This window comes from Vigna radiata, chromosome 11 (genome assembly GCF_000741045.1).
Source record: "Vigna radiata var. radiata cultivar VC1973A chromosome 11, Vradiata_ver6, whole genome shotgun sequence".
Lineage (NCBI taxonomy): Eukaryota > Viridiplantae > Streptophyta > Magnoliopsida > Fabales > Fabaceae > Vigna > Vigna radiata.
This window is the reverse complement of record NC_028361.1, coordinates 7,231,595-7,240,480: the sequence shown is the minus strand read 5'-3', so window position 1 is coordinate 7,240,480 and position 8,886 is coordinate 7,231,595. Positions and strand designations below refer to the sequence as shown.

The 8,886-nt window shown below is 34.7% G+C and overlaps 1 protein-coding gene across 1 annotated transcript; it reads left to right on the top strand.

The window, feature by feature from the left end:
- The first annotated feature begins 186 nt into the window (after positions 1 to 186).
- LOC106776697 lies at positions 187 to 8,837 on the top strand. The gene is made up of 24 exons (XM_022775824.1): positions 187 to 328; positions 1,103 to 1,236; positions 1,366 to 1,450; positions 1,587 to 1,640; positions 1,805 to 1,896; positions 1,988 to 2,091; positions 2,245 to 2,317; positions 2,462 to 2,852; positions 3,086 to 3,400; positions 3,488 to 3,691; positions 3,992 to 4,087; positions 4,191 to 4,251; positions 4,360 to 4,487; positions 5,085 to 5,331; positions 5,461 to 5,615; positions 5,709 to 5,833; positions 6,166 to 6,289; positions 6,373 to 6,431; positions 6,591 to 6,687; positions 6,766 to 6,952; positions 7,210 to 7,311; positions 7,406 to 7,524; positions 8,368 to 8,427; positions 8,559 to 8,837. The coding sequence occupies exons 1-24, from the start codon at positions 287 to 289 to the stop codon at positions 8,658 to 8,660; spliced, it is 3,156 nt and encodes a 1,051-aa protein (XP_022631545.1). The 5' UTR covers positions 187 to 286; the 3' UTR covers positions 8,661 to 8,837.
- The last annotated feature ends 49 nt before the right edge of the window (positions 8,838 to 8,886 follow it).

Here is an 8,886-nt window from a genome sequence, read left to right as displayed (position 1 = left end):
CAACATTTTTCATCATCAATCACATTCAGAGTAAGATCCTAACCGTTGGTTATTTTGTCGTACCATATTTTATTCATCGTCTTCTGCTAACAAGTGTTTTCGTTTGGTCCAATATTCTGTAAGAGAGAGAAAGCAGAATAAATAAATAAACAAAACAAACTGCTGTGTGCTCATTGCTCAAACACTCTCTGTTTTCGGTTATCACAAAGAACATTTTAACATCACTCACTTTCTCTCTCTGTTTGCTTCCATTTATTCTCTGTTTTCACTCTCAGATTCTTCAACCATGTTCGTGAAGAAACTCGTGGAGAAAGCATCCATAAAGAAGGTAACTCAATTTCCATGCTTCTACTTCGTTTAATCAAACGGGTTTCTTTACTTTGCTTCATGCAGTCATCACTTTTCTTTTTCTTCTTTTCCTCTGTCTCCGATTACTTTTCTCTGTTGAAATCTCGGAACTGTTGTTTGAACAAAATTGTTGGAAACAACGAGGAACCATGCAGCAACGATTTTGGTTTTGCTTAAATTATTGAAATTCACCATCGGATTAAAATGGCTGTCCTCAATGTGTGCTCTGTTTCTTTAAGATACTGTCCCATTTACCAACCCAAGGAAAAATTTTATTTTTAATAAATATTTAAAATTATGAAAAAAAAAAGAAAAGACAGCAAGAAGAATCCAAGGCCCGAGGGTGGAGGGAACCTCAGAATTCAGAAGACAGAACAATTGTGGCAGTGAAGCACTATCCATGCAGTGCAAGTTCTTGCATGAGCTAATTTAATGCTTGGTCTTTTTTTCACCAAACTATTCAGTTTGAATTTGAAACACATCCAAGAGCCAAAGACAAACACGATTTCATTTTTCCTTGCGTGTTCATCATAATCTCTACACTTCCCGCAGCACGTTCACGTAAAACTTAACATATGCGCGTTTAATTTTAATTTTATATTAAATGATGATATTTTGTTATATAATCATTAGAGAAGTGAACCTGTAGCAACAAAGACATGCAACAAGAAAAATTTGTGAACTTCATGTAGGAGGAGTATGACATGAATGCAAGTAGAAAACTAAAAATCCCAGTTGTAAATTTGCGTCGCAGGCTGTTGGAAATTCAGTGGATGGGTTAAAAGCTAGTGATGTAGAACCACGTTTGGTGTTTCATCAAGGGGTACCATCCGGTGGTACCAAGTTTGCCTATGACAATATTCAGAAGATTCTTGCTCTTTCCACCAAGTATGTTCACCCTTTCTCAATTTTGTGATGTACGCTGTTTTTTCTGACATTTAATTAACAGAGAAATATGTCACAACACAACTCAAGTTTTTTGTTGAATTCCTGTTTGAAACTGATTTTCTTTTTAAGGGATGGTCGGATTAAACTATTTGGAAAAGATAATGCCCAAGTCCTGCTTGAATCTAGAGAGCCGGTACCTAGCAAATTTTTACAGGTTATATTTCCTTTCTTTTTCCTAACCAATTTTTTGGTCTTGCCATTTCAAATGGCTGTTGCCGTCTTTGATGCAGTGAAAGATTTTATTTTTCTATGACATTTACACTACTAATGTAATTGATATTTGTATGCAGTTCATTCAGAACCAAGGCTTCCTTATAAATGTCTCTTTCAATAATCATATTGAGGCAAGTGTATCTATGGACTAGCTTAAATTTGTCATATGTTTCAACTTTCAAGTTACCTCTGCAATTCTTTACTAGGTCGAGTTCGACTGTTAAGATTCACCATGTCAAAATTTCATTTAAATATGTTCAGAAAATACATTGCAATAAAGATATTTCAAATATAGGTTTGGGACATAGACAAGAAACTGCTCATTGACGTGTTCATTGTTAAAGAAGAAATTACCTGTTTTTCGGTTCTTCAACATAGCTTCTTCATGTAAGTTTTTCAGTGTACTTGGAAATAAGCTGTAGATAAATTAAGTTTTGTAGAAGCAGCAGAAGTTATGAGCATGTGTGTGCATTGGCAGGTACATTGGATTTTCTAATGGTAATATTGCAGTTTTAAGTCTTGATCAACAACCATGGCATGTGGTTAGGATGAAATACTCCATACCCCTTTCAGCTTCCTATGGTGAGATTTGGTGTAATTTTTTGTCTTTGTCCTTGTGAGACGATTTTTTTTTTTTTTTATGTTGTCGAATTTCCAAAACAATCGTTCGATTGGAAAAACGATTAAATAAATAACGAGTACCTTCTTCGACATAGCTTCTTGTCTTTTTTTTAGGAAATTCAACAGAAGAATCTGATGATACTGTTGTCACACACGTACTGCCTCAACCAACAGCCGAGAGTCAGAGGTGATTAGCAGAAAACAAGCCTGCTTTTTGGACATTTATATATAACTAATTTGGTGCTAGCTTCACTTGATCAATTTTTTTTATTTAAATATACATTGATTAGCAGAACTTTCCAACTTTTGTCCTCTTTTTTGTTCAACGCAGAGCTCTCATAATCTTTAGAAATGGGCAAATAATATTGTGGGATATTCGAGAAAGCAGGTCCATCTTTAGAACTGGGGGAAGAATGTTACAAACACGGTATAATGAAACAAAGAAAGTGTCTTCTGCATGTTGGGTATGTCCTTTCGGAAGCAAGGTGGTTGTAGGGTACAACAATGGAGAGCTCTTCATTTGGAGCATTCCTTCTCTAAACACAGGAAATAGTTTAGCAGTTGATTATAGCAGTCAAAATACTCCAATGTTCAAGTTTAACTTAGGATATAAATCAGACAAAACTTCAATCAGATCAGTCAAATGGATTTATGCAGAAGGAAGAGCTAGTCGACTATACGTTATGGGAGGTTCTGATTATGCCCCTTCAAACTTGTTGCAGGTATTTGAATACTTTGTCTACATTCTTTAAAAGACTGCACATTTCTATACTTTCGTTGACAGCTTTTCTTTTTATTAGAAAAAATATCACAAATTAAAGTTCATCTGTTACAAGTTACAATAAATTTGAGATTTTGGATGGTTTAGTTTACATTGAATTGGTTTAATGAAATTGTGCTAAGTTTAATTTGTTGATTTAAAATAACTACCACCAATCTGCATTAAATGAAGCAGGTAGTGTTGTTGAATGAGCATACAGAATCTCGCACAATTAAGATGGGGCTTCATTTGTCAGAAGGTTCTGTTGACATGCAGATCATATCAACCTCAAGCAAGCAGAGACAAAATTATTTCATTTTGCTTGGGAAATCAGGGAACGTATATCTGTATGATGATAATTTGATTGAAAGATATCTGTTGCAGAGCCAGTCTAAGTCCACTCCTTCACTGCCAAAGGAAGTGGTTGTGAAGTTACCACTGTCAGATTCAAGCATCACTACAGCAAAATTCATCTCCAACAATCCCAATGCGTTTAGTTCTGATGACGAGGTAATGGGATAATGAAACTGTTCTGTTACGGTTACTGTACCAAATATATTTTAATTATTTTGACAATCTAATTATTCTCAAATATAGTATTACAGCCAGCTGGTCAAGAATTATCCACCGCTTATTCCCATTGAAACAAATCTCAAAGATGGGATTAACTTCAGTGCTGCCAATTTCACTGGATTTTCGAACTTAAGAAACTTGTACATAACTGGACACAGCAATGGAGCCATAACTTTTTGGGATGCGTCATGTCCCTTTTTCACCCCAATTTTGCAATTAAAGCAACAGGTGCTACTTTTATCCAAAGCAATTAGCTTGTGTCCAAATGTTAGCATCAGTGGACACTTTTTCCCTTTAATGAATAAGATAGCATCAGTAAGAGTTTGTTTCACATTCAGAAAGAAGACAGTTTTCATGTTTGTATTAGTAATCTTGATTGCTAGCATTTCTCTTGGTTTTGTTAGTTCGTCTCTTGGAATATTAAAGGCACATCTGTTTTCTTTATAATGTATTAGCAACAGTAGAAAGTGATAACTTTCTCTTTTACACATAATTATTGTTTGATCTGCTTCCTTCATCTTAATGCAGGCTGAAAATGATGTTTCTTTAAGTGGTGTTCCCTTGACAGAATTATATTTTGATAGCAACTCTCCACTCCTAATTTCTGGTGATCAAAGTGGGATGGTGAGTTTCATTCAATTATGAATTTTGTGAAAGTGATATTTTCCCTTTTCGATTCTAGTCACCCATGCTTATTTTATAGTAAGTATGATATGATAATCTGCAGGTTCGTATCTATAGATTCAAACCTGAACCATATGCATCCAACAGCTTCATGTCTCTTACTGGTATTCTATGGAATGTTACTTAGTTTTCTACGAAATCCCTAGTTATTAGACAAGCACAACTTCTCATTTTAGTTGATAGTAACTTGCATTTCCATTCCTCTTTTACAGGAAATACAAAGAAAGGGACTGATCATGTAATCCACAGTATGAAACTCGTAAAAACTAGTGGTGCTGTAATTTGCATGAACATAGATCATAACTCAAGGCACCTTGCTGTTGGTTCTGACCAAGGAAACGTGAGATGTTTTTCTAGTTTTTCTTCCTTGGCTTTTTAAATTTGGAGATGTGTTGTTCACACTGTTTCACAGAAACAAGTTTAGTTTTCCATTCGACACCAATTCTCCTTGCACAGTAGATTGTCCTTCAATGTGATGGAAGTTTTTCAAACGCACTTTTAATTATATGGAATGCATTGATTAATGCGAGTAAACTGTCTTATAGCTCTAGGATCCATTGGAGTCAACAAGGATCAATGGAGCACATTAGCATTCAAATAGATAACACTTTTTGTCACTGCTCTAAGCAACTTAGGAAACCTAAAATATTATTTCTATCGCTGTTAGGAACTCAAGTACAATTTTAAGTCTCACAAGTAAAAATGAGAAAATTGAACAAGTATAATGAATTATCTTAAGGTTTTAGATTGAAAATGATGTCAATTTTTTATGTAGATTTGGCTAATAGAGTCAGTGGTTTGTCTTTTTAGGTCTCAGTGGTGTTGAATAATCTATTAGTGTGAAACTTTTCTATTTTAGGATCTTTGATTTGAGTGTACAGTTGTTTTAATATATTCACAGTGCTAAGTTGTGTGATAATGAACCATTTTCTTACAGGTTTCAGTCATTAACATAGATGAACCCTCTTTGTTATACCGGAAAAATATTTCAAGTGAAATTTCCTCCAGTATCGTCTCTTTGCAGTTTAAAACCTGCAGTTTGCGTGGTTTTGACAAAAACATTTTACTAGTTGGAACAAAGGACTCATCCGTTCTAGCACTAGATAGTGAAACTGGAAATCCATTCAACACTGAAGCTATTCACCCTAAGAAGCCCTCTAAAGCCATATATATGCAAGTGTTGGGTAAGAGTTTGCACACTTGAAACAATGATCAGATGTCACAGTACGTTGATTTAAGTTATCAATGATCCAAAATAGCAGTGAATGATCTGATTAAAAAAAGAGAGTAAAACTTTGTACTATGTAATACAGATGGAGTAGGAGAACCAATCACAGGATCGGTTACAAAAGATGGCTTAGACTCAAGAGAAGGGAATCGTACTGAAGATGCAACAGCAAAGCAATTGTACATTTTGCTGTGTTCTGAGAAGGCCTTGTATGTCTATTCTTTTGTGCATGTTGTACAGGTGACTTGTTCTTTACTTCTGTCCCTCCTCATGAGTTATGAATGACCCAACTATTTGATGATGCTTGCAGTTTCTCACTCTCATACTTTTCAGGGAGTTAAAAAGGTGCTTTACAAGAAGAAATTTCATTCCTCTTCCTGTTGCTGGGCATCAACAATTTACAACCTCTCTGATATCAGTCTTCTTCTCCTTTTCACCAGTGGGAAAGTGGAATTAAGGTGGTGGTTAAGTCTGCATGTACTTTTTTGAAGAATTGATGGGTATATATATCACATGGGATAAGACTTACCAACTATTTGGTGTTAAAATTCAATTCCCATTTTTAGGATTTTCTTCTGTAAGAAAAATTCTATAACCAACCCTTATTCCCTCTAAGTGCACCAAGTGGGTTTGGCTTTGTGGATTCTATCATATTTTAATGCTGAATCTTGGCTAATGTTTTCGAGCAATCTCATACATCTTAAATCTTCTGAATATTCTCCCATCATGTCAACTTCATGTAACATTCTATTTTATCAATGAATTAACAAGACATATGCAACCATCTTAGGTCGTTGCCAGCTTTATCTCTGATAGCGGAGACTTCAATTAGAGGTTTCACTTATTCACCACCAAAATTGAAATCATATTCTGATTGCCAGATATGTTGTTCACGCAAAGGAGATCTTGTTTTGGTATGACTGCATCTTTGACTAGTACATCGGGTTTTTATTTACATACATTTTAGACATCTGTTTAACTCAATGTCAGTGTACAGGTGAATGGTGATCAGGAAATTTTTGTTGTTTCATTGTTGGCCCAGAGGAATATTTTCAGGTATATATCCCTAGACAATGGCATTTTGAATGTTGTTATAAATCTTTACCAATAATCACATAACTTCTGTCTGGCTATAGCCTTTTATCTTCTTTACTATTTCTCTTTAGAACTGGTAGATATTAGTCTCATAGTGAATAATGCACGACTTTGTTTTAGGCTTTTGGACTCTGTTAGCTGCATCTACAGAAAGGAAATAATGCTATCAGAAGAAGAGCTTGGTCCTAGCCCTGTAATCGACAAGGGAAAGAAAAAGGTAAAAAGTAACATTTTAATAACTAACACAACTGTACTTATGACTGAAGGTATTTGGTACTTTTTTCCGGCATTCCAGGGTATACTCAGCTTCGCTATAAAAGATTTTACAAGTAGTAAAGAAAAGCATGGACCCCTCATGGGTAAAGAAGATCCCAAAGAAAACATACGGGAACTCTCAGCAATATTCTCAAATGCGAACTTTGCATGTTACGATAATGATGATAAACCAACAGTGGATGAAAGTGAGCTTGAATTAAACATAGGTATAACAATGTAATATATATGTGCTACTAAACATTTGCTTAAAAGAAAGATGAAACTCTTTTATGCCAATGAATTCACGTTGTCTTTTTTTTATTGGTGATCTGAATCTGCTTGCCTAAAAGCTGTATGTTACAAACACGACTAAATTACATTACCAGATTAATTTGATTCCTAAGACAGTACTGAGTACTTTCTAACATATGGATCCTCGAGTTTAAATTAGCCAATTTGAGGTGTCTCTTTTCTTCCCATGCAGATGACATTGACTTAGAGGATCATGAAGAAAAACGCAAAGAACAAAGCATATTAGGAGCTCTTAATAAGAAGAAATTGGTTGGAAAATTTCAGTCTCTGAAAGGTTTGTGACAATGAGTTGCATTTTAGGCATCTTGAAAGATTACTGCAACGTTATCATTATCGCTAGCCAATTTAATCGAGCATTCAATATACAGGAAGATTGAAAGAAATGGGAAACTACCAGAAGGCATCAGATAAGGAAGGGCACCAGGAGGAAAAAGATGGTGCGCTGGATCAAATTAAGAAGAAATATGGATTTTCTTCTTCTTCCAATGTAAGAATATAATCACCATATGCATTCTAATTATGCTTGACTTTCTGCCAAAACAATTCACAAGCATCGCATGATATGTGAGCTGATTTGCTACTAAAAGGTGTTTTGTCTAGCCCCTATTGTTAATTTCTTATTTGGAAGTGTTATGTGCATTTATTAGTGTAAATGGTAGTTGGAGGATCGGGATTAATCATTACCAGAACCTTTAATCTACAATTTATTACCTACCAATTAGAGATTTCTAATCAGTTGCAAATTTCAATCAAGTAAGATGGGCCCAACAGCAGTTAATTATAGTTTCAAGAATCAAACTGAACTAGTATTCGTCATTACTTCTCATGCGCAGTATATAGATTTGATGACATCTTCAACTTGAATGCTAAAAGTTGACAGAGTAGTTATCTTCCAGCACTTTTGTAACTTGAAATTCTGGGATTTGGGAAAAGTTTTAAACCTTCATTGTAAACTCTCGCACGCTAAACAATGTAAAAACTTCAAAATAGTCTCAAATTTGACAGTGTTGCAGAGGTTTCTTGTATGACACCTTCGTTTAAATTTTGAGACCATCTTTGGTTATTATGAACCTCGTTTGATCCTGCACGCTTAATAAGAAAATTATCAATGAACTCATTGAATATTTTAAGTTATATTTTTACAAAAATTTTAGGGGGCCCAATGGCCTACAGACACAATACATTCTTTAGTTTCAACAGAAAAGATTTCTCGATACATGTAATTTTGATCATTGCATAATTAGGCAGTTTCTCCGTATATTTTAAAGCTTCGTTTTTCTTAATGCTCAAATGAGTGCAAAATTAATCAAACATTAATCTGGTGCTACAGGAAACAAACGCTGCTAAACAGGCACAAATCAAGCTTCATGAAAATACATGGAAATTGCAGGTATCTTTTACCTTGACAAAAAACTATAAAACAGTTAAAATTTCTTAGTCCTACGCCAATGCACCCAAGAAAAATTGGGAAAAGAATCCAGATCTCATTATTTGTTTACTCGCCTTCTAACTTGGTGGCAGGGTACCAACCTTCGTGCCAGAGAGATGCAAGATACAGCAAAATCATTTTCATCATTGGCAAAACAAGTGCTCCGAACTGCTGAGCAGGATAGACAAAGTTGACAAGATCTATTAGTTATTCGATTATACTTAGGTCATACATTATTTATTTTTTTAATTGCACATAAATATATATTTTAAATTTTTATACGTCAGTTTGCTCACAATTATGTTGAGTTCATGCTTCATTTTACAGTGACAGCAGCACTTTTATGCTATTCGAATACTTTTCTGTTGGATTGATCATGTATTAAATGGATTTAGATTGACTTTCACTATCTTTACCCGC